The 22,083-nt window shown below is 48.4% G+C and overlaps 8 protein-coding genes across 8 annotated transcripts in view; 3 read left to right on the top strand and 5 right to left on the bottom strand.

Annotated features, from left to right (window-relative positions):
• The window catches only part of CNE01280 (hypothetical protein), a 3,313-nt gene extending 12 nt beyond the window's left edge, over positions 1-3,301 (top strand). The window contains exons 1-7 of the mRNA XM_570714.2: positions 1-848; positions 905-1,013; positions 1,064-1,188; positions 1,238-1,485; positions 1,542-2,099; positions 2,152-2,730; positions 2,786-3,301. The exon at positions 1-848 is cut by the window's left edge and continues 12 nt beyond it. Of these exons, the coding sequence (XP_570714.1) occupies positions 83-848; positions 905-1,013; positions 1,064-1,188; positions 1,238-1,485; positions 1,542-2,099; positions 2,152-2,730; positions 2,786-2,863 (2,463 nt within the window). The 5' untranslated portion in view covers positions 1-82 and the 3' untranslated portion in view covers positions 2,864-3,301. The remainder of the gene's footprint in view (positions 849-904; positions 1,014-1,063; positions 1,189-1,237; positions 1,486-1,541; positions 2,100-2,151; positions 2,731-2,785) is intronic.
• Positions 2,947-9,650, bottom strand: CNE01270 (ABC transporter ABCC.6, putative). Its single transcript, XM_024657177.1, has 18 exons — positions 8,860-9,650; positions 8,094-8,814; positions 7,858-8,035; positions 7,751-7,807; positions 7,234-7,701; positions 7,096-7,183; positions 6,528-7,046; positions 5,687-6,477; positions 5,561-5,633; positions 5,429-5,506; positions 5,273-5,371; positions 5,167-5,224; positions 5,031-5,119; positions 4,839-4,980; positions 4,706-4,777; positions 4,135-4,647; positions 3,605-4,083; positions 2,947-3,554 (listed from the first exon to the last, which is right to left on the bottom strand). Exons 1-18 carry the CDS (start codon positions 9,118-9,120, stop codon positions 3,345-3,347), a joined length of 4,896 nt encoding a protein of 1,631 aa, XP_024512819.1. The 5' UTR covers positions 9,121-9,650; the 3' UTR covers positions 2,947-3,344.
• A 127-nt stretch (positions 9,651-9,777) lies between these two features.
• CNE01260 (cytoplasm protein, putative) lies at positions 9,778-14,692 on the top strand. Its single transcript, XM_024657176.1, has 7 exons — positions 9,778-9,913; positions 9,980-10,159; positions 10,214-10,375; positions 10,429-10,652; positions 10,705-10,810; positions 10,869-11,014; positions 11,069-14,692. The coding sequence occupies exons 1-7, from the start codon at positions 9,892-9,894 to the stop codon at positions 11,189-11,191; spliced, it is 963 nt and encodes a 320-aa protein (XP_024512818.1). The 5' UTR covers positions 9,778-9,891; the 3' UTR covers positions 11,192-14,692.
• On the bottom strand, positions 11,235-14,786 carry CNE01250 (cytoplasm protein, putative). The gene is made up of 3 exons (XM_571120.2): positions 14,647-14,786; positions 12,893-14,587; positions 11,235-12,840 (listed from the first exon to the last, which is right to left on the bottom strand). Exons 2-3 carry the CDS (start codon positions 14,556-14,558, stop codon positions 11,426-11,428), a joined length of 3,081 nt encoding a protein of 1,026 aa, XP_571120.1. The 5' UTR covers positions 14,559-14,587; positions 14,647-14,786; the 3' UTR covers positions 11,235-11,425.
• Positions 14,787-15,182: 396 nt separating this feature from the next.
• CNE01240 (thiol oxidase, putative) lies at positions 15,183-16,636 on the top strand. Its single transcript, XM_570710.2, has 4 exons — positions 15,183-15,680; positions 15,731-15,791; positions 15,858-15,977; positions 16,045-16,636. Exons 1-4 carry the CDS (start codon positions 15,364-15,366, stop codon positions 16,516-16,518), a joined length of 972 nt encoding a protein of 323 aa, XP_570710.1. The 5' UTR covers positions 15,183-15,363; the 3' UTR covers positions 16,519-16,636.
• CNE01230 (copper chaperone, putative) lies at positions 16,547-17,258 on the bottom strand. The gene is made up of 3 exons (XM_571118.2): positions 17,097-17,258; positions 16,909-17,038; positions 16,547-16,814 (listed from the first exon to the last, which is right to left on the bottom strand). Exons 1-3 carry the CDS (start codon positions 17,103-17,105, stop codon positions 16,645-16,647), a joined length of 309 nt encoding a protein of 102 aa, XP_571118.1. The 5' UTR covers positions 17,106-17,258; the 3' UTR covers positions 16,547-16,644.
• Positions 17,259-17,749: 491 nt separating this feature from the next.
• On the bottom strand, positions 17,750-19,360 carry CNE01220 (conserved hypothetical protein). Its single transcript, XM_570708.1, has 5 exons — positions 19,265-19,360; positions 19,043-19,171; positions 18,894-18,981; positions 18,035-18,840; positions 17,750-17,978 (listed from the first exon to the last, which is right to left on the bottom strand). Exons 1-5 carry the CDS (start codon positions 19,352-19,354, stop codon positions 17,913-17,915), a joined length of 1,179 nt encoding a protein of 392 aa, XP_570708.1. The 5' UTR covers positions 19,355-19,360; the 3' UTR covers positions 17,750-17,912.
• A 472-nt stretch (positions 19,361-19,832) lies between these two features.
• On the bottom strand, positions 19,833-22,071 carry CNE01210 (hypothetical protein). Its single transcript, XM_024657175.1, has 7 exons — positions 21,859-22,071; positions 21,760-21,809; positions 21,500-21,709; positions 21,231-21,447; positions 20,633-21,181; positions 20,208-20,575; positions 19,833-20,148 (listed from the first exon to the last, which is right to left on the bottom strand). The coding sequence occupies exons 1-7, from the start codon at positions 21,985-21,987 to the stop codon at positions 19,890-19,892; spliced, it is 1,782 nt and encodes a 593-aa protein (XP_024512816.1). The 5' UTR covers positions 21,988-22,071; the 3' UTR covers positions 19,833-19,889.
• Between the last annotated feature and the right edge of the window lie 12 nt (positions 22,072-22,083).

Below are 22,083 nucleotides of genomic sequence, written 5' to 3'. Positions count from 1 at the left end.
TATACTTGTACATTCATTCTTGTCCTCCAATCCACTTGGGGAATTTTCCAGCATACATTCGCCTTGGGAAGGTCACTCAAATATGTTCGTCAAAAGAGCTAGGCCTCGTCCTTCCCTCCGTGCTCGTGATTCCGACATTCCCGACCCTGCATCTACCTCATCGCCTCTCGCCAAGTCCTCTATCACCGCCAGTGATGCTCAAAATTCGGACGAGTCCATTGAAATAGATTCAAATGAAGGTAGCGGGAATATTCTTGGGAGGAAGAAAGGGCTAAAGAAGGAAAAGACAAAAGATAGGTTGTCAAAAAAGGCTAGCACATTGAGTTTCGGCGGAGCGGCAGATGAGGATGAAGGGGTGGCCTTCAAGCCCAGGAAATCACTTCTATCACAACAACTAAAGCTTCCTCCCACTCCTAGTACATCCGAGGCGATTGGAACGCCGAGTGCTACGAAAAATTCTGGAGTGTACTCTCGAGAATATCTTTCCGAGCTGAAGGCCGCGACACCAACCCGCGCTCCTCGTGGTGTGACAGATACCATCGAAGATGATAATGATGATGTTGACTCGTCAGGTCTCAGTCGATTGGCGAGGGAAAAGTATGCTTCAAGTTTTGCGCAGGACACAACGGCAGGAATCCCTGATGCTACTACCATCGCGGCGGCGAAGATGAAGCGCCAGGCGGGCATGGGAGGCAATGGGGCAGCAACCGCATCCGCTGAGAACGAAGAAGACTATATCTCTTTGGGATCGGGCGGTGGAAAAATTGCGATCTACGATGCCCAACAGGGGCCTCATCCTGAGAGTAGATTAATGAGAGAAGAGGACGAAGAAGGTGAAGGCGACGAAGGTAAGTTTGCTTTGGGGTTTCTAACCATGGCTCGTCGCACTGAAACCTTACTTTAGATTTGGCTGACTACACTGGAGCCAAAGATAAATTATTCCTAGGGAAGACTGCCAATAAGGCGGCCGCTAGAAGATTACGAGGCGAGATTGGTGAACTTATAGCTGACAGGTGAGAGCCGCGATAATTATCGAGGACTGGCAGAGCTGACACCTTGGCAGGGAGGCCGAGGATGAAGATGACGAGGAAACTTTGGAGTGGGAGAGAGCACAGGCACAGCGGTCAGGGTTATGGGAAGAAAAGGAACCCGAGAAAGTCGTCAAGAAGGGCTATACACCTGCACCTAGTGCGCATAATCCTAAGATTGTCATCCTTGTCCTAATATTACTTTTTAGTACCTCTTTCTCGGCCACTCCCAACTGTATTGTCTGCTCAATCTCGCCTTACCAAAGCTCTTTCCGATCTTGAAATAACAAAGTCCCATAACGACCACAACCTTGATGTAGTCGTGCAGGAATTAGCCGATTTGGAGAAGCAAGAGAGGGAACTGCGAATAGAAGTGGAGAAGGTGGAAGGGAAACGCGAATATATGGAGGAATTCAGACGATGGGTGGAGATGCTGGGCAATTTTCTGGAGGAAAAGGTGAGATTCCATTGTGTCTGATAACTGGCAAAATATAGCTATTGACCTCGGCGTAGTTCCCAAGACTTGAGGAAATTGAGGCAGACGCTTTGCATATCATTCAGGAACGGTCGCAGTCGACCAATAAGCGCCGAGCCGATGACGACAGTGACGATCTTGCTCTCTGTATTGGCGTAGCCGCGCCAAAAGAGGGGGAGCAAGAGATCGACGAACTTGGTCGTGTTAAGGATGCCACCAGAGAAATGGGAGCTAGCTCTGGTGTGAGACGCGCTAGACGAGAACAACGCGAGTCACGTCGGTCAAAACGAATAGCGCGAAAGGCAAACTCTCCTACCGCGGAAGATGAAGGGTATTCCACGGATTCGACTCTCGCAGATGCCGATGCTGAAGATTATGCTGCTGCTCAGAATCGCCTGGCACATCGCACTCATGCCTTGTTGGACGATGTGAAGGCCGAAGACTTCAGAGATCCAGAAATGGGCCTTGCAAAGAGGTTTGGTGGTTGGAGAAAAAGGGATGAAGAAGAGTATGTAAATGCATTTGGCGGTCTAGCCTTGGTGCAGGCTTGGGAGTTCTGGGCGAGGGGAGAAATGGTGGGATGGGAGCCTCTGAGGGTAAGTTAAATTTTTGCTATCAAATTGTATTCTCCATTTACGGCTTTGACAGGGATCTGCATTTCTCGATTCTTTTCGATGGTTCCACTCTCTTCATCACTACTGCCATCCTCGCCGACCTCGCGCGGATGAAGATGAGGATATGGATGAGGAACCGCCTCTCAGTCCCGAAGGAGACCTCGTTGCGTCCATGGTATCGACTGCTGTTATTCCTCTTTTGACCAAAATCTTTGAAGCTGGTGCCTATGATCCGTACTCGGCACCACAGACCAGGCGCGCGGTCGACTTGACGGACGTGGTGGCTGATTTAACTGGTAAAGACAGTCGCAAGTTTGTCACGCTTTTGAAAGCCATACTTGAAGTGTTCCACTCCCATCTTCTCGAACTCTCCTCAGCCATAGCAGCGGTAACTGCCTCCAACGCCATCCCTCCACCCGCATTCAATCCCGCATCTCGATCAGCATTGAGTCGCTTCATCCATCGTCGAATTAAGCTATTGAAGAACATTCTTATGTGGAAAAGACAGGCTCCTCAAGAGGTCAGAGGACTTGTGGTGAGATTAGTAGGGGAGATATTGCGACCTGTGTTGTCAGGAACATGGGACAGTGGAGGAAAGGAATTAGCGCAGGAAGTAAGTCAAGGTCTTAAGGATGCAGAATAAGACGATAACCAGTTTATATTCACAGATTCTTCCGGCCGCTACTGGCTCTTTGTCTCCGGACCTCGTAGGCTTCTTACAACAAGGACCCAGTAGCAGGTGGTAACAGTCTATAATGACATGTATACAATGTCTTCCGATGCTAACATACATCACTGATCAATCTTTTTTCTTTCTCTCTGTTCATAACCTGTACCAATCTTCCCGCGATGATACGGCACCTCGTCGAGGTCTTCTTGACCGATATTCACGACGAGGGCGCCTCAAATATCGACGGAATAGTAAACATCAAGTACAATGGTTCTCTGGCCTGTCTGTTTTCCTTTTGCTGTTTGCTGGCAGCGGCCGACGCCCCTGATCAAGCACAGTCTTTCTGTCTTCTGGGTCGACGCCCAGTACGACTGGAGAGGGACTAGATACGGACAAGTTTGTATCCTTCCATTGACATTCCGTTATCATATCCCTAGCTCTATGAAATCGTACTAACTAGCAAGCAATCTGTACAGTTTCAATACAATGTACATGCTTATTTCTATTATGCGACGTGATTATGATTGTAACAGAGATGCTCTCTGCCGTTTGAGCTATCACTGAACAAAAGGCGACCCTATAAGCTCGTCCTTGTTCAACGGATCGTGCTGCTCGGCCAGGCCGATAAGATGACTGTACTCTTCTTCCCCAGCTGCCATGCACAGGTCTTGGAACCGACCCTTGCGGTGAATGAGCTCGAGAGGAGAACCATGTTGAATTAGATGACCCTTGTCCATGACCAGAATGTTGGCGCAAGGAATAATAGTCTAGAAATGGGTTAGAAAGATATCATTTCTCAAAAAGAGAGCGTACTCACCCGCAGTCGGTGGGCGATGATAAGAACTGTGGCGTTGGTAAACTCTTCGTGCACAACTCGACTGATCTCAGCATCGGTAGCCGAATCAATTGAGGCAGTCGCTTCATCGAGAATCAAAACGCGATGTCTCTTCAGCAGCGCTCTGGCGAGCACAACAAGCTGCTTTTGACCGGCTGATAAATTCTCTCCGCCGCCCTTCACCTCAAAGTCAAGATTGGAGAAGATATTTTCTTGTTGCTGTAGCTGTTTGTGCGAGCTTGTCTCAATGGTAAGAGATGTAAGGTCGTTGCTGAGGAGATCGGGGCAGAAATCGGATCGTTTGAGAAGCTGAACTTGGCGTAGCGCAGTGTACAGTTGCTCATCGGAGTATTTGCCTTCTATATCGAGGTTCAGCCTCAGAGAGCCTGAAAGAAGGACAGGGTCCTGAGCGATGATGCCCAACTTAGACCGTACCGCTCCTAGGGGAATTGTGGAAATATCTACGTTCATGTCAGTTTGCACAAGGGATATTCGCTTGAAAGCAAACCGACCTTGGCCATCAATTTCAATCTTGCCTTTCGTCACATCCACAAAGGAAAAGAACGCCTTCGCTAAGGTTGACTTTCCGCTTCCAGTAGCGCCCACAATCCCGATTCTTTCGCCACCCTTCACCCTGAACGTGACATCATGGAGAATCTCAGGCATATCAGGGCCGTATCGGGCACACAGGCCTTCAACCTTGAGTTCACCATGCTCAGGCCAACTGCCAAGACGCTGATCTTCTTCTTCGTCGAGTTCTAGTCCATCTGTGGCATACCGCGTGTCGTCTGCAAGAAGTTTCGTACCGTCCTCTCGTGAAAGTGTTCGGTATTCCGAAGTGCGTTCGAGACTGACACCCTTGAGCTCGAAGTTGCGGAGGTGAATAAGCATCCAATTAACATAAGTGGAGATGGAACCAGCAAAAGTAAGGACGAAACCAGCGACAGCACCTGTAGTGGAAGCTCGGGCAAGAAGAAGAGTGAGAGCAGTAATACGGACAATGACATCCATGACTTGCAAGCTCACTGCATAATGGGACCTTGGGTTAGTGACATACCGAAAGACAGAAACGAAGCTACTCACATAATAGCCATCGGGCGATAGCAACAGTCCAAATAGTCGCTGTGATCTTCATGTTGGTCCATCTCAAGAGATCTAAGAATGTTTTCGAATCAGAGACTACCTGAACATGTATTGCGCTTTGCAAGGCACTTACCATCAATGAAAACGGACTGGGCACCGAAAGCGCGAATAACGGTAGTACCAGCCACAGTCTCTCCGTAAATCGCATTGATGGGGCCCGGAAGGACAGCTTGAAGTCGACGGACTTGTCGAGAAGATGCCCGGTACCATTTCCCCTAAAAGGACAGGTCAGCAAAGCACTCAGTGCATAATTCAACATGATTACTGGTGTCCAAGCAGCGGCGAGCAATAGAATGGTCACTACACAGAATATCCAGCCGCCATACACGGATACTGATATCAGACTGATGATAACTACGAATGACTATTAGCGTGACTACGGCGAAATAGGTGGAAATCACTGTTCATGCCCCCTCCAGTCATTTCAGTAAGCAAATTGGAACAGTCAAGGATGTCGTTCTAGAAATAGGTTAGTTTGGGTCCTACCTAAGTCGTATTAGAACTAACAAGATCTTTGCCGAAACGCTGAATAATAGATCCTGCTCGAGTCTTGGTGAAGAACAGCATCTTGGCATGTAACATCGACTCGAGCATCTGACCGTGGATCTACAGTGCCGAAGTCAGCAAACTAGCAAATCTCGTTAATAGATCATTGAGGCGTGCAATTTTCATAGCTCGCATACTACCCCAGAAACAGAATAAACCGTAGACTGTGTCCAGGAAAACACGTGTGAGAGAAATCTATGAAAACGATCAGCACAGAACCCAGCCACATTCCATCAAAAGAGGACGTGCAGCGGCGTAAAGTGAAATCCAGAACACAACGCTATGATCGACTGATCTCTCGCCTTCTGTGCTTGTCCAAAGTCTTCCGTCAAAATGTCAGACTGGTTCGTAAGATTTTTGAGGTGGCCAACTCACGAAAGAGCCATCCTCTCACAAACAGGTGCCAGAACAGCAGCCATCATGAGGGTGAAGGCAACCGTCCAATATACCCCATTACCGTTAAACTTTAGTAGGTTTTTCCAGTGAATTAGATCCACAGCTCCCACCGCCCTTTCTTCTTCAATTACGAGCTGTTTTGGTGTCTTTGGGATCGCCTCACCAATTTCAAACTTTTCTTTCATCGCCTGAACGTCGAGTGAGACAGGCTTTTCACCTTTCTTTTTATCCTTCCTGTCACTCTTTGCTTCAGACTTAAGGTTTTCGCTACTTGGCAACCTGCTGGGCAAGCGACTGGGCGATCTAGACTCAGTCTTCAAATGGGCCATGTGCTCAGTCTCAAGCAACTGCCTCCCCCAACCTTGCCAAAGACATCTGCCATCATCCAGATAAACTGCATGGGTAGCCAAAGGCGCCAAAGTCTCCACAGCATGAGAAGCGAGGATGACAGTTCGATCACTCATAAGGGAGGAATTGAAGCAATGTGTGATGATATGCTGACTCGTCTGAGCATCAACGGCCGATATAACATCATCCAGAAGAAGAACTGAAGCCCTCGAATAAATCGCACGTGCCAAACTGACCCGAGCTTTTTGACCACCAGAGAGAAGTTTGCCTCGTTCGCCAATTTCAGTGAGGTCGGCATCCTCGAGGAGCTCAAGATCAGGCAGGAGACCAGTAGCAAAGCAGACAGAACGATAGCGCTCCATATCGAGAGGAAGGCCAAAAAGAATGTTATCTCGAATGCTTTGGCTCAGAAGCCAAGGTGTCTGAAAAGAATTAGCTGCCTGGGATTTACTAGGCGTATCAAACGACTCACCTGAGGAGCGTAGGCCACTCCGTTCTTCAATAAACTCCAGTCGTTCTTGTCAATTATCTGAGGGTCCATGATAGGAGAAACCGTATACGAAATCTTGCCTTCAATCAACCTTGCCTCTCCTAGTAAAGCCAACAACAGAAGAGACTTTCCCGAACCAAATTTACCAGCCACAAGAGTCAACTTCCCTCTGGGAAACTTGATGTCAAGATCCATAAGCCTGAAGCCGACCTTATTGTTTTCCGAACTATCACTTGACGTGTCGGTGCTGTGGTTGCTAGCTGGTGCAACGTAGATCTTTGGTACATCCCATGCGACAGTACCAACGATGTAAAGAGGACCTTCTTCCGGAGTTGTGATGTCAGAGGAATTGAAAGAAGTATCATTGAAATACTCGACGTCTCCAGTAGTGAGGAAATTGGCGATACGCCGAGCACCAAGAATCTCTTGGAGGAGCTCAGCCACGCTGGAAGGCAGATCGAGAAGAGCCGGGCGGAGTTCATTGAAAACGGCAATGGAAGTCTGAAGAGCCATCAGCCACTTCGTCATGGGCCATGCCTAAGTCACTTACAAATGCGATAGTCGCTGTAAGCTCCTTTTTAGCGACAAGTGTATAGTGAGCAAACGCAACAATGACAATGACAGTAGGGGCAGCCGAACTAGAAACTACTTTAGTCACCAAAAGTATGGAAAAATGTGACTAGCTCACTAAAGCAAACCAGAGATGTAGCCCAAGACCTGGGCCTGAATCAATTTCTTGAATTCTCTTTCTCTCACACTATTGATCCTCCTATACCAGAACCTCTCTGTTGCCATCATTTTGATCATCGAAATTGCCTGAACGGCTTCCTGCATCAATGATACCCTTTCATCCCTGATGGCAAGCCTCTTCTCAAAAACAGAGTATTCCCATTTTGTTAACAAGTACGCCGGAGGACAGGTAAGGATGAGGGTAGAAAGACCCCACAGACCAGAGGGACCGAGAAGAATCCATACATAGGAGCATCCAAGGGCCATCTCAAGTGCTGATCGAAAAAGGTTGGTGAACGTCCAGCCGACACGTTGCACAGAAGAAGCGTCAGAAGAGATGAGATTGAGAATATCGGCCTTAGTATGAACAGCTTTATCGCCTTCCTTATTTTCCGGAATGGCAAAGAGCTTGCGAGTAAGGAGTTTCCTGAACACTCTTGTTAGCATTGAATGACGGATATCGAGAGCCCACTGACTGGTAAAGAAGGAATGACGTATGGGCATTGATTCGAGGTCCGACATATGACATGGTACTGCATCTGGTTAGCGACATGCCATGTCTATTCCTAACCTTGGGATTCACATATTGTATTGCTGCATAGAAATGATCGTGTTGCCAACTTTAGCAAGAATCATGAGAGCAGCAAATGCTACAGCGCTCAACCGGACGGCAGTGTGGTCGTCGAGGATACCAAGAATCTGCTGAAGGCAAATGTGGGGAAGATACCAGAGAGGACAGAGAGCGAACATGAAGATGAGGGCTAAAGGAGAGTCAAATCACCAAAAACAACGCAACAAGGTCATTGCAGCAATACTCACCCTTGACCACCGCTCGTCGCTGAGGCCGCCATACTGTCCAAAGTAGCGACAACGTTGGATGCCTTTTCCATCTGATATCCTCGGTTGCTTTGGGGCCCATAAACTCATGGTACATGTTCTGCGTTCTCATCTCAGCCTGTACGGCTGGGAGATCCTGGATGTCAACCTGGTGCATCTTTGCAGTCTTGACAATCATCGGGTAAACAAATGTAAACATTAGCTTTCCGAAGACTGAGCATGAAATCTCCTCAATAAGGTTACCACCAAATGTGAAGACAGCATTGTCCTCAACTTTGGCACGGACTGCCTTAGTGTATACAGCGGTTATATCCACCCACAGCTTGGGTCCAACAGGGATGAGACCTGACATGACGGTTTGAAGGAACGCCAATCCCAATGAAGCGTAGCCGGTCCAGGGAATATCTACATTTATACTTCGCCAAAGATACTGTCCCAGGGTTTGAAAGTACCAATGAAAAAGTAATATGCTAGAGATGGTGCAAATGTGTTTAGTCAGACTAGCGTGTCTGGCGAGATTGCGAGTAAATAGGTAGTGCGTGGAGAGCGCAACGAGATAGATATTGGTCAAGGCTACGGTCATTAATGTAAGAAGAGGGAGCCATGATTGTCCGCGATAAGGTGATGTCACGATTGTATCTACGGCTTGGATCGCAAGATTGCTGAGAGTTACCAACAGAAGGGAAACTTTGGCAAAGATAGTCTGATGGCAGGGTTTTAGCGCCGAAAATGGTCTAGAAGGGCTCACACTTTTCCAAAAACCAGCAACCTCTACCGGTTCGCCATCTTCAGGCGTTTCCCTGGCAACATGAAATAATAAGTTAGTTTCGAAAAGTTCCTTCTTGGTCTTGGGTTCAAAAGATTCAGAAAGCTGAATATGCCCGCCACGCTTGCTCTTGATCCATGTCACGATGATTTGCAATGATGAGATGAGTACAGTAGCGAGTACAACGGCGACGCATGTTGTATCTACCATAACAGGCCAGGCGGGCAATGTATGAGGCCCCATTTTAGATTTCTGGCTAAAGATTTGGAGTGACAACAAAATAGCGAGGGGGGTATGAGGGAAAGACAGAAAGGTCGGATTCAAAAGATCCCTCACTCTTCATCCGCAGTGTCTATATAGTTGCACTGGCTTCGAAGACCGAATGGTAACATCCATGAAAAGAAAGTTAAATCGTTTGAGACTGACAAAGGACCGAAGCTTGTCATTATTGGTGAAAGGATATCCAGTATGGATCGGCCTGCCACTGGGGATTGAATCTTTTGTCGGAATCGGAGCTGGCCTTGAAGGTTTGACTACAGTTACGTTCTTCTGAACTCATTAATGATTTTTGAAGCCTTGTTGTTACATGTTGATGCCGCGCGAGTGTAACCTTTTTGTGAACGATATCAAGATACACCGACGGAACGCAGAATGGAAGGTGGAGAATGACAGAGATTACTCTGGAGATGCGGTGTGACCTGGTAGGAGACACGAATCATGTCTTGACAGGCATTGTAGACTGTGGGAACAGGACAAAATGCTGCAGGTGTACGTACCGTAGGGACGGAAGAGTCATCTGCTCATCGTACGCAGGCAAATCAATGAACGGAAGCAACTCCTCGGAAAAGCAACCTCCACTTCGGCCATTTCGTATTCTATTGATATACTCATCTACGTACCAAACGTCTATGTCACTTACTTTGCTAGCCACAAATCCATATAATAGCCTATAGACACTATTAAAACGTTTATTCAGCACTCGCCATTTACTTTTCCACCAGAATTCTCCGGCAGATGCCCAAGATGCGGTTCGCGGGTTGGTGTCTCGCATTCCTTCGTCGCTTCGTATTTCTGTGGCGCTTACCCTTGATGATTTCCGCAGACATCGCAGTGAATCTCACGGATCCCATGTTTCAAGGCAAATATGGCGGACGAAAGAAACATGAAGCCGATGTTAAGGCCGTTATCGAGAGAGCTAAGGCCAAGGGCGTTGAAAAGATTCTAATTACCGGCACGAGCTTGAAGGAGTCCAAAGATGCATTGGAGATGGCTAAGGAGTTTGGTGAGTCATCTGAACATTTTAACGCATTACAGAAATATAAATATCAGCATACAGATCTGCAGTGCTCTGCCGGTGTTCACCCAACTTCGACCTGCGAAATGGATAAGCACCCTTGTGGTGCTGAAGGATATCTCAAGGAGTTGACCGATCTCATCGATCAAGACCTTGGCGAAGGAGGTTCCAAAAGAATTATATCTATTGGTGAAATAGGTCTAGGTATGTTTACCTCCTCTGAGCTCCCAATTAAGCACTGACTGAGATAATCGCAGATTACGACAGGCTTCACTATTCCCCTCAAAAAACTCAGCTTGCCCATCTTCCAGAACTCCTCCTTCTCCAAAAGAAGTATCGACTCCCTCTCTTTCTGCACTCTCGAACAAGTGGGTCACATACTGATCTCATGAGGATAATGAAGGAGATTGGCTGGACCACCGAATGGGGAGGAGGTGTCGCCCATAGTTTTACGGGGACTGCGGAGGAGATGACGGAGCTGGTCAGTACATTGCCCTTTATCAATAGACATGAGCTCATGGTATGGGCATTAGGTGAACATGGGCCTTCACATTGGCGTGAATGGCTGCTCTCTCAAGACGGCTGACAATCTCGAAGTCATCAAGCAAATACCTCTTGACAGGCTTCTATTGGAGACCGGTGGGTGATTGAATCTTGGCTGCACTAAGATCGAGGCTCATTTGCATGACGTTATCAGATGCTCCCTGGTGCACTCCCACAGCATCTCACGCTTCTGCCGCCTACGTCCCTCCCAAAGACTCCCATCTAGCTGTTCAAAAAGTCAGCAAAGCTGATAAGTGGAAGGAGGGGTTGGGTGTAAAGGGAAGAATGGAACCTGCCGAGGTAAGGATATCTGATTACGAATCAGCCATACAAGATGCTGATTGCAGCAATAAGATTGGCATAATTGCCCATGTTGTTGCCTCTGTCAAAGGAATACCCATAGAGGAGTTGGCCGAGCAAATATGGCAAAACACAATCAAGCTCTTCTATCCCCATGAGATTAACAGATCACGATAGACGTTAGATGTATAGATAATAGACAGCAAGCAATAGTTGTATGGTAAAACACGTGGGTACATGTCTAAGACCTTGGCTTGCCAACCGCAACTCATACTATGAATAAGTACCAAAACTAGATGCTAAGGGGTATAAAATGTACAGGGTATGATTATGTCCAATACAAAAGGTTACAGTTTCAAGATCCGCCTCCATCTATCCGTTCCACTTGCCCCCACCTCCCTTAATCCGGGTTTACATTGCCAAGCCTAATCCTCTCTTTCCCTTGGGCGGATCCTCTAAAACAAAACTGGCTACACTTCCCAAACTCAGACTGCTTTTTATTCCTTCTCCTGGACCGCCCATATTCACACTCAAAGTAGCATCTTTCGTAGTACTTCCGCTATTGCTCATGCTGGGGACAGGCTTTCTTCTCACACTACGTGGGCTGGCGGGGCTAGCTGGGGTAGTGGGTGTTTGAGGTTGATGAGGAAAGTGTGACGGTTGACGAGGGGTAGCGTGAGGCAAGGAGCCCTGCCTTGAATGGACGGCCTGTATAGAATGCGACGGTAATATTGCGCTCTCGGGCAGTGTTGATGCCAACGATCCGCTCCTGGTATGTCTGAATGTTGACGGAATCGGGCTTGAAATTTCCGATATTTGAATCGGCCCGTCATGCGATGGATGGCGTCTACCATGCCCAGGCTTGGACGAGGAGGAATCTTCGTTGCGACGGAAGGCAAAGGTAGGGTGGAGGATACGGCTGGCGAATTTACTGGCCACCTTGGGTGGTAATGGAAGGCTGGACGAGCGTGATTCATTTTCAGGTGAAAGATGATCAGCATCTTCAGAAAGGATACCAAACTCGGCAGGCGAAGTCAAACCAGCACCGCTGGGCGCAGCGGGCGATGTCATTTGACCTTGGCTGGATTCGGATCGCCATTTGAGATTTACAGCACTCATCTGGTGCCTCAAACCCTTCAGCGCACCAACCCCACTCCTCTTCCTCCCATCTTCTTGGCCTGGAGACATAAACGATCTTGTCGAAGGGCTTGCCCGGCCAGTTGGTGGGGGTGAGCGAGGAGATTTGAGAATATCAACATACTCGTCCGGCAAAGCGTGAGACAGAGTTCCATTCTGCTCAAGCCTTGGGCTAGGTGGTCGAGCGGGACGGCGAGGAACCCATTCTCGACTTTCGGCTGGCTTGGAAGGTTCGTTGGCTTCCTCCATACGCTTAAGAGTCTCCGAGGAGGGCGACTGATTGGTACGAGGTGCAGAGAAGTTGGGGTGATGGAAAAATGAAGAAAGATTAGAATCGTTAAGCGAGGCGGGGGAATGGCGGGGCAACGTGGGCCAAGCGTCTTGACGGTTTTGGGGCGTAGGTCGCCCGTCTTCCATTTCTTCATCTCGTGATGACATACTTTCGCGTGTCTCATACGTCTCATGGGTCTCCTCATCTCCATAATCGGACCCGGAATCTGAATTAACGTCCATGCTGGGTGTTCGCAACTCTGCCACAGGTGCTAATGGACTTCGACCCAAATCCCTTGCGTTTGACATCTTGGGAAGATCTTCATTAATGTCGTGACTAGCGATTCTTTGGGCGGTACGAGGCGTCATATATCGTGGTGACGTCAAGTGGATCTCCCGAGGAGAAAGTCGTCTCATAACTGTCACAAATTAGCATTGTTTTAAAAAATCTAAGGAGAGCTTTGCTCTTACTCTTTTCAAGATCATCGAGCTGTTCTGACATGACTAATCCACTCCACCTCTTATCCAAAACCTCCTGGACTCTTCTTACAACAGGACTCGGCCCAATGTCCGGACTGCGCTCATTGCTCCAACCCAGCTGGATAGGGCTCTGCAAAAGGTCTTCACGTTTGACCCCTTGCGCATCGAGTAATTTGACCACATTTGAGATCTCTGCGTCGTGTTCGAGTACGGTATCTGACTCTTGACCAGTACTTGTACTTTGCGACTCGTCCTCCTCAAGGAACATGTACTCAGAAACAGGCTCATTTGAGGGAGCAGGACTAGGAACTCTTGCGGCTTCCAACTCTTTGAGGAATTGTGGTTTTTGTTCCTGCTCGTTCTCAGTTGCCTCCATTTTTTTGACTAAACCCAGCTCCTTCTTCCCACTCTCGAGTGCCTCCTCTTCCCTCAAAGATTTCTTCCATCTTCTACCGCCGCCCTTCTTTTTCCATGATTCGTACCATGTAGCTTCTTCGAGATCAATGTCAAACTCTATGGTGCCAACGATCGGGTTTGTGAAGGGTGACATTGATGGTGTGGATGGGGTGAGAGGCATGAGGGGTGTTGATGCAAGGGGGATGTCTGTGACGGTAGAGTCCATGGAATGACCCGTTTTATGAGAGACAGGAGCAAGAGTAGACAACGACAAGCTTTGTTTATGTCCTTTCGGCGCAGCTTTTGCAAAATTTCCACGCTGGCCAAGGGGACTAGTAAAGAATGGCACTTCCCTTTCTCCATTCTTGACAGGCGTTTGGTAAGGCGTAGGCGCACGTGAAGTGTTACTAGCGGCAGAACTTTGGACTAGGTAGGTTGAGAAGAGGGTTGACCAAGTTTGACTCGATACACGAGGGCCATCGGGCTCGTCGTCGCTCTCCTCTCCCCTGTCCGAAAAAGTAGGAGGATCGGAGCTTCTGGGTAGGGAGCCAAGAGAGTTGAGGACGAGATATACGTGAATTCCGCTTGTTGATGGCAGACCATATTCTCGCGCGATACACAGCAACATCCCACCCAATGTAGGTTGGAGGGGCATTAAAGTGCCTCTACGCCATTTTCTCTCTCGTTTTCTAATTTCTAGGGGAGTAAGTGCAACAGCCGCGGTTGGTAGAAGCATTAAAGGTGGTATGACCGATAGTAGAAAAGGCGAATGGCGCTGTGCGTGATAAGATGACCGCAAAGGAGATTGTCTTTCTATTTGAGATGTTGATGGCGACAACGAGACTTCGCAAGGAGCTGAGGACACTGGAGTCGGCGGTGGATGGGGAAGACTGGGAACAACGATACCAAACGTGCCGGCTATTCGGGCTAGCTGGTAGGGAGTTAATGGTTTTTTTGGTGGTGGATAAGACGGTTTTGCCCGATATTCATCTTGAAGAGTTCCTGTCTCAACTTCATCTTCACCTTCATCAACGAAGATTTCAGGCGCTTTTTTTCCACCGATGCTGTTGTTCCCTTTTTCCTCCTCGTTACTCAAATTTTCAGCCGGTGGGGAATCACCATCGCTGACCTCTGTGCCCTCGCCGGTCTCCGTATAATGGCTTTGCAGCGAATAGACCGAAGGATGAGAGTCTGAGCTTGGTAGATTTGACGATTCCGGGCTGGATGATGTTGAGAAGACGGGTTCTGGTTGGGGAACCATGGCTACTATGAGGAGGAATTAGATAGATACTAGGTGGTGGAAGATATTATTAGTTGCTAGAGATGGGACGAACGTGTGGAGAACTTGCCAGAGTAGCTCGACGCGCTGACTTTCGATAGAAGAGAGGAGATGAGATTATCGGGGCGGTGGAGACGGGAGAGGCGGGGCGTTGGGGAGAGAGAATAATATAATTGTAATGTTATTAATGGGAAGTGATGTCTATAATGCGATTGTCTAAATGGCAAAGGAACAACAAAAGCATATGGAGCGTTACGTGTGCCCGCCTGATCGCTCGACGCGACTGAAGACCGTGCGTAGTGACAGACCATCCCTGCATGTAAATATAACATTATTGTAAGTATAACATCATTGCGCGTATGTGTCATTACTCTGCCCTCTGTCCGGCACCATGTATACATGCCTCAATAGAGAAGCCAAACCCCAGTCACGACCGAGCTCTTGTCGAAAAATGATTTTCAATTTCCGGGTTTTTTTTTCTTTTTTTTTCGCTTCTGTCTTCCGGCCTCCTCCTTGATTCATTCCCCGCCAGAAGTTCAGAGGCGGCAGCGGGCGCCATCAGGAACGCACCGTGGTTCACGTTTCTTTCAGCAGCTCAGTTTCGTCCGACGTACACTCTTTTTCTTTGTTACCCATATCAGGTGGTGCTTTATCTCCCCGCCTTCCCCTTTGTCACTTCCATCACTCAAATAAGGTACCAAGATCTCTTCATTAATCACGGTAAAAACCTGTATTTTATTCCGGTAGTGATTTACCAGACAATTCCTTCTTCCACAGGACCTTAGAGATGCTTGGTCCTCTGGTTCATATCCCTCGAATACTGCGTCTTGCCCTCCTCTGTGCTTTTATCGTAATAGTGCCGACCCTCTACCTTCTCTATCCGTCCGAAGAGCGCCTACCCGCTCCAGGAGAATGGCAAGCAGGAGGAATAGATAGCGAACATTGGCGAGAACCGGTGAAGCCGGATTTCGCAAGATATGAGCATGAAGAGGGGCGGGCATGGGGAGAGGAACTATTGACTCAAAAAGATGCGAGTGTGGCTATGGATGATGACGTGATTCACGGCGGCGTGATCATGCCCAAGCTGGGAAATGCCACTGCCAAGTATGTATCCCATCTACGTCCTGCCAGTATCCATACTGACCGATAAGCAGGGCTGAGCTGGGAAGAGCGGCCTGGAGAGTGCTGCACCTCATGACACTTCGCTATCCCGATGTAAGTCTAGCCCTCTTCAGTGTACCCAGCGCGACCGCACAGACCCTCAAGCTAACTGTAGTCTAGGAACCGACTGAAGACGATCGTCTAGCCCTTAAATCCTACTTTCATCTTTTCTCTCGTCTTTATCCTTGTGGAGAATGTGCTCAAGAGTTCCAAAAGCTATTGAAAGAATATCCCCCTCAAGTAAGTGTACATCTCAGTGGCACTCAATGCAACCGATTCTTCCCGGCCCGAGCTAATTCCCTCGCAGACGTCTTCCAGAAAGTCTGCTAGTCTCTGGCTTTGTCATGTGCATAATCAAGTAAATGCTCGTTTAGGCAAGCCGGAGTTTGACTGTCTCACGTTAGACGAAACATATGACTGCGGCTGCGGGGACGACGCAGACACGTCTAGCTCTGTTTCGATCGCATCTTCGCCGTCTTCTGCAGCCACCGATTTCTCTGACGCCAACGACGTTAATGTCGTCAAGGCCATGACTGAGGCTGTTGATGACCCTACCATCCTTAGTCGCGGAGGTGCAGCTTTGCAAGGAGAGTTTGAAGTGGTGGCATCTGGAGAAGGTGTGGGTCTTTCTGCCGAAGAAGTCGACGAAGAAAGATTACTGGAGAAGGAAGAGCGTGAGATTATAAGTCAGGAGCAGGTGGGAGTCCATGAATGGAGAAAGAGTCAGATCGTAAAGGAAGAAGAGTGGGAAAAAGAAAAGGCCAACCATGGTCTCGATTGAGGGTATGAGTAGAAATGAACGGAAGTTTCAGGAAATTGTCTCCATACTACTAGATGTCTCATAGTACAGATTTTCGGTCATGTTGTATTGTACACACATGCATATTCGTTCCGCGCACAAGCCACCCTAGGCAGCAGCCTCGAGCGGGGGCAACGTGCTAGCGTCCTCAATGACCTCCTTGGCGTTAATGGTCTTCCCCGTCTTGGCAATCTTCTCTGTGACAGTCTCAAAAGGAGGTAATGAAGGACCCCAGACGAGAACAAGCTGCTTGGGAAGGGAAATATGGTAGGCATTGGCTATCAGATCAATGGTGGGAATATGTCAGCCCCGCGCATAATCTAACTGGGCTGTTTCAATCCAGCACCCGCAGCTCGACGGATTCCAACTCACGAGCAGTAATATTTTTCCCCAAGACCCTGTTGATGGCACCGGAGCATCCAGTACAAGTCATCTTGACGCTGTATTGGTAAGCGGGACCCGCAGGAACAGCGCCGGGGGTAGAAGTGATGATGGTTCCAGGCTATTCAGTCATTAGCAGCTGATCAACAAACTCGACAAGACGGAAAAGAAGGGCTTACAGCAGCCATTATGGGTAGTGTCAAATACACTGGTAGCGAAATGCTCTAAGGTGCTGATGTGGAAAGTTTGGGGATTATCAGATAACGAGAACAAGTTGACCCGCTTTAGGAAGGCCGAAATGAAATAAGCGTACCCGCCCCTGCTGACACACAACACAGCCGCGACCAAGAAAGAGTGAGGCCACCGGCAACCACCACCCACTCGGTTGCGGCGTTATCCGACAACAAACAAATGTTTGCATTATGTAATAACATGATGCTAATACCTCCACTTTCTTATTTTCCTTTGTTTGCGTCCACGACGACGTTGACAGATGCCGAACGGAAAGACTCCGAGGACGAGCCGGCAAGGGTCTAAGTAAAGGGGGATTGCTCGCAGCATCCATCCACAAAAGTCCATAGAATTCTACGTGCTCTGATCTGATCAGGAATGCTACTGAAAAAAATGATGAAGCTAAATGCATCTCAAATGAAAGGGAAAAGAAGGAACCATCGTTTTTATCATCGACCGTTCTGAAGAAGCTGAGGTGCAGAGGTTTCATGACAGGCTGTTGCTGCGTGGAAAAAGGGTTTTTTCTTCTTTTGCAATCCTTGGAGCCCGGCACCATGGTTCCACCGGCCATTATTAAAGGTCGTTCCAAAATCGCCTACTTTTCAGCAAACCATGCATGGATGAATGAGAGACTACCCTCGTACTGTACAAATAAAGGCATCTATGCACTATAAGCCCTCTAAATTTACAACCTTTCTGTCCTTTCCAGTGGATCAGAATTCTTATGCAAACCGTAGCCCAGCGATCAACCGAACATACTACTCTCAAGATTGCTTATCTTTTTTGGGAATGTGAGTTGAATTTCGTTTTGCCCATCTTAGTCCACAGGCCTTCAAACATTGACATAAATGAACTGCAAACGCAATTGGTATTGAATAAGACTTACGTTGCAAAGCGTTTTTGGACCCAAAGGACCCTTTCTCCATTCTGGACTATCCGTTCTTCCGCACGTAACGCAAACATGCATTGTCTCTCCCTCTGAAGCTCCTGCCGGGCCCCCGGTGCCAGACTTTTGTCTCTTGTGCCCCGAAGCAGAAACTTGAGTGTTCGTTTTCGGGGGGCGTCCAGCTTTGTTCTTATTCTTGTCTCCACCCGGTGGAGTATCTGTCGATGAATGAGACGATGGCGTTGATGCAGACTGATTGTTGTTTATAGAATCTTCAACTGTCATTCCTACTTCTTCTTCCAGTTCTTGTAATTCTGCTAATAATCGCTCATTCTCCAGCTTCACTTCCAGAAACGCCTCGAGTGATTTTTGATCTTCATTCATCCCCTCGCCCACTTGCCGGGCCATGAGCCAGATGGCTTTATGTTTGCCATCGCCTTCTCTAATAGCAGAGACGACGGTACCATCTGCCGCCATCCGCAAAGTTTCCCCATTTCCCGCTGCTTCACCCAGGTCTTCCCCGATACCGGTCGCATGGGCCCTGATCTCCCATACGACCGGTCCTAATATCCGCCCTACAGGGGTGCCATAATTGGATTGAGGGAGGGAGCGTTGTCCACTGCTAGACCTGGAACTCGAATCTGATCTTGAGGGCCCAGGCGCCGCAGAGAGCATCCTGATGTATGTTGTCCGACTTCCGCCAAGTGTATCGGGCCCTTCAGAGGAAAGAAGAGTTGGCTCGACATTGAGAAGCGGAGGTGCGAGTAGACTATTGAAGAATGATTGCAGTTGAGGACGGTCGTCAACTTTCGTGCTACACGTCAGCGGGAAGGAAAAAAAGAAGGTTCAGAGCGCTTACCAAGGACAAGATCAAAGAAATCCCTCCCTTCCAAATCGGCTGGCCTTTGACCCAGCATCTCGTACACTGACGGTGAGCTGTAGATTATCTATTTGGTTCGTCGTAAGAGCCCAAGACGTTCAGGTCAACTTGTAAGAATGAAGACGGACCTTCCAACTCCAAGCTTCGCCGTTCTGATATTGCCGGCTACCAAGGATGAGCGTTGGTTTGAGGCAAAATACTGCAGAGCCCACGAGCTCTTTCAGTAATATCTCTGGCCATCTTTTTCTTCGCAGGAACTGTTAGAAACGACGCGTCGAAAATCAGTCAAAACTTCTCCCCAACATAGCACACTGAGGAGTTGTCGATGTCCCGAAGAGAAGGCAACCCACCTCGGCGGCACCATTAGTTGACGATTCGCGATCGTCGTTGGTGGCTACCATATATTTCGCCCCTGCGAGAGACTCGGCGAGGAGGGACATTGGCCGTGCTATAGATGAATTGAGCAAAACAAAAGTCGACTTATCAGTATTATGAGGATTTGGCAGGGGTTGTCACCGATGCTCACGGCGATCCTATTCAGGGACTGTAATCTCACCATCGGGTCGCGGGGGACTTGGTTGCAGTCAGTCAATCTCTTGCCAAATATGTCGTCATCCAACTTCGGTTGCGTTTCTGCGTGATGCTTGATGCATAGCCATTTTGGAGCCTTGGATCTTGACAAACCTCGCTCGCCATCCCGTCATTTCAGAACAACCCATCGGAGTCGTCATCATGACTCCGATCGATCTCATAACTCCGATAAATAAAGCACCACACAACATCTCCAGTCCGCATTTATGGGGCAGCAGTCAATATTCTTTGGCTCAACAAGTCGCTAAATAAGATGTACGAAGCGTTAGTTATAGTTGAAGTCAATCCGTGCTGATTTTACTTAGTACGCCGACGTTGATCCTCGGTATGACCGGTAATTTGCATATTAGATACTTACAGCAACTCTTTTTCCGAACCTATGTATCAGCCAGCCTTGACAGCTCTGCTCCAGTCACCCACAACGCCTTTGCCGTCTTTCCATCCCCTTCTTCTTCCAAGCCCTCTCCCATCTCTCACAGCCTCCCCTGCTTTCAGTTCCTCCACATTTATTCCGATGCTCGCTGCTACATCGTGATACGCCTCTTCCAGCTCTTGCCTATATGCGTCTCCTCGGGCGAGGGACGTCGATAGGAGAGTGTCATAATTTTCACGGGTAAGCTCAGGACCGCCTGTCCTCAACACTCTGCACGGTTTGGTTAATCTTACATTTTTTTTCGCCACTACCTCTCAGAAGCGACTCACCCTGCTAACGATCCTCCAACCCAAGTCATCAGTCCTGGGACCCATCTCGGAGCTTTCCCGCCTTTCCCACCATCAACCTCCCCGTCGACTGGGGCTGGGTCGTTCAAGATAGCCACCTTATCTACTAAGCCATACAGCTCCCTGTAAGGCTCCCGTATACGTTTTTTCCACAACAATGCTTGTTCCTTTCGGCTCGCCGGGGTGTTGAGAGGTGATGGCGGTACTGGAGTATCATCGGAAGATTGTGAAGGGGGCAGCAGAGATTGAAGAAGGGATATCCTAAGTCGAGGAATGAATCCCGGAAGAGACGCAGAGCCACCCGTTATCAGTATGCTGGATAGAATACTTGGACGAAGGTCAATTGGTAACTGTAAATAGCACAGCAGTTAGTGCTGCTTACATCGAATTTCGCAAGCAAGTCTCACCTTTAGGACGGTGTTCAACAGAACAGTGACAATAGACTCTCCCTCATTTTCCTCATCATCTTCGAACAATACCTCTGCTGCTCGCTCTCGGATCCAACCAGGCACTATAATTGTGCCATACCCCATTTGAGATGAGCCTTCGACAGTGTGTATAGGGAAGGTCATATCCTTGGATGAAGAACTTGAGGCGAAACGTGATTCTAAGGAATCTATCAGCCGAGGGCTTTCAAGGTTCCTTTTCCCTCCGGGTACACTAGTCTGCGTATAATCGTTGGATTCTACCTCCCTCTCCATATCCGCATCCCTTTCTGGTTCCGTAAATACACCACCAACTAGCAGGCCCTCCGTAACAACCTTCTCGACCAGTGTATCTGTCAAAAGGTCTAGTGGTATCCCCCGTCTCTTCTCTCTGGATAAATCACCAAGTAATTTGGGAGGGGCAATGTAGATTGCGTGACGAGAAAGCAGGGACCTCAATCGTGTGTGTAAACGCCGCCCTGCCAGAGGGGTTGACCGTGATAAGGGGAAAAGCGGCCGCGAACTATAGACCTGAGCTCGGTCAGCAACGATCACACAACGCACTGGCACTTGTATTTACAGGTGTGATAGTAGTCTCTAACCACCCTACGTCGACAACGAGCCCAGTTATACGACCACAAGCGGCAAGCGCCAAAAGACTCGAAGGTGTAAATGCGACAGATGGGACCCGAAGATTGTCGAAGAGGGTGTGGGCAATGTATTCTTTGATATACGTGGGGAGGAATGTATTCTCCGCTATAACCACTTTACGTTGTTTGGAATCGGCCAATAAATGTCTATCGGATGGATTCAGTGAGAACAATAATCATGCAAATAGAGAAAGCTTACTTGATAAATGTCTCTCTCAGTTTTTGTACAATTCTAACACCGATCAACCTACCTCCTTCTGACCGACTGCCATGTATGCCATGGACTGATTCCATATCGAGGTCCCAAGCTTCAGTTGCCGAATGTTTGTCATCTGGGTCTTGAGAGAAAAATACAGCTCGGGGTTCTGGCTCGCCCGAAAATCCAACTTTCCAGATGCGAGATCCAAGGCTACGTACGCAGATCAGCACTGTCAGAACGTAGATATTTAATCGACTTGCTCGAGGATAACACGATCTTCAATGCCGTACAGAGAATGCCTCCTGGAGCTCTTAGTGTAATAATCAGCATATGCACCCGTCTCATTCCTGATTACTAACATATGCAGGTGAAGCTCCGGATGGCCGAGGCCGACTGGGACCGGCTTCAGCAGACGAGGTAAAGACTGCTCTCTTCGTGGGCGTGGTATAGCTTATGTTTGATTCTGGGTGGGCACCTGTTGAAGACATTTCCAGGATTTAGGTAGATGAGTATGGATCTAAGCTTCTCACAAGTCAATAATCTGGTTGCTCAGGACGGATATTACAGACTGGTTGAGATTGATT

This window comes from Cryptococcus neoformans (assembly GCF_000091045.1).
Source record: "Cryptococcus neoformans var. neoformans JEC21 chromosome 5 sequence".
In the NCBI taxonomy this organism is placed as follows: Eukaryota; Fungi; Basidiomycota; class Tremellomycetes; order Tremellales; family Cryptococcaceae; genus Cryptococcus; species Cryptococcus deneoformans.
The sequence above is the reverse complement of the archived record's forward strand: the minus strand, read 5'-3'. Positions and strand labels throughout refer to the sequence as shown.

Coding starts and splice junctions, on each gene's coding strand:
- CNE01270 (XM_024657177.1), bottom strand. CDS start 9,120: ATGGGGCCTCATACATTGCCCGCCTGGCCTGTTATGGTAGATACAACA. Junction 5,225..5,272: donor AGCGTTTCGGCAAAGATCTT/GTTAGTTCTAAT, acceptor ACCTATTTCTAG/AACGACATCCTTGACTGTTC. Junction 4,778..4,838: donor CCAGTCCGTTTTCATTGATG/GTAAGTGCCTTG, acceptor AAACATTCTTAG/ATCTCTTGAGATGGACCAAC.
- CNE01260 (XM_024657176.1), top strand. CDS start 9,892: ATGCCCAAGATGCGGTTCGCGG. Junction 10,811..10,868: donor CAGGCTTCTATTGGAGACCG/GTGGGTGATTGA, acceptor TGACGTTATCAG/ATGCTCCCTGGTGCACTCCC. Junction 11,015..11,068: donor GAAGAATGGAACCTGCCGAG/GTAAGGATATCT, acceptor TGCAGCAATAAG/ATTGGCATAATTGCCCATGT.
- CNE01250 (XM_571120.2), bottom strand. CDS start 14,558: ATGGTTCCCCAACCAGAACCCGTCTTCTCAACATCATCCAGCCCGGAA. Junction 12,841..12,892: donor GCTCGATGATCTTGAAAAGA/GTAAGAGCAAAG, acceptor AATTTGTGACAG/TTATGAGACGACTTTCTCCT.
- CNE01240 (XM_570710.2), top strand. CDS start 15,364: ATGCTTGGTCCTCTGGTTCATATCCCTCGAATACTGCGTCTTGCCCTC. Junction 15,681..15,730: donor CTGGGAAATGCCACTGCCAA/GTATGTATCCCA, acceptor ACCGATAAGCAG/GGCTGAGCTGGGAAGAGCGG. Junction 15,978..16,044: donor TGAAAGAATATCCCCCTCAA/GTAAGTGTACAT, acceptor ATTCCCTCGCAG/ACGTCTTCCAGAAAGTCTGC.
- CNE01230 (XM_571118.2), bottom strand. Junction 16,815..16,908: donor GGGGAAAAATATTACTGCTC/GTGAGTTGGAAT, acceptor TTGATCTGATAG/CCAATGCCTACCATATTTCC.
- CNE01220 (XM_570708.1), bottom strand. CDS start 19,354: ATGTCCCTCCTCGCCGAGTCTCTCGCAGGGGCGAAATATATGGTAGCC. Junction 19,172..19,264: donor CAACTAATGGTGCCGCCGAG/GTGGGTTGCCTT, acceptor CGTTTCTAACAG/TTCCTGCGAAGAAAAAGATG. Junction 18,841..18,893: donor TTTCTTTGATCTTGTCCTTG/GTAAGCGCTCTG, acceptor GTAGCACGAAAG/TTGACGACCGTCCTCAACTG.
- CNE01210 (XM_024657175.1), bottom strand. CDS start 21,987: ATGTCTTCAACAGGTGCCCACCCAGAATCAAACATAAGCTATACCACG. Junction 21,810..21,858: donor CCGGAGCTTCACCTGCATAT/GTTAGTAATCAG, acceptor TATTACACTAAG/AGCTCCAGGAGGCATTCTCT. Junction 20,576..20,632: donor TGTTGAACACCGTCCTAAAG/GTGAGACTTGCT, acceptor TGCTATTTACAG/TTACCAATTGACCTTCGTCC.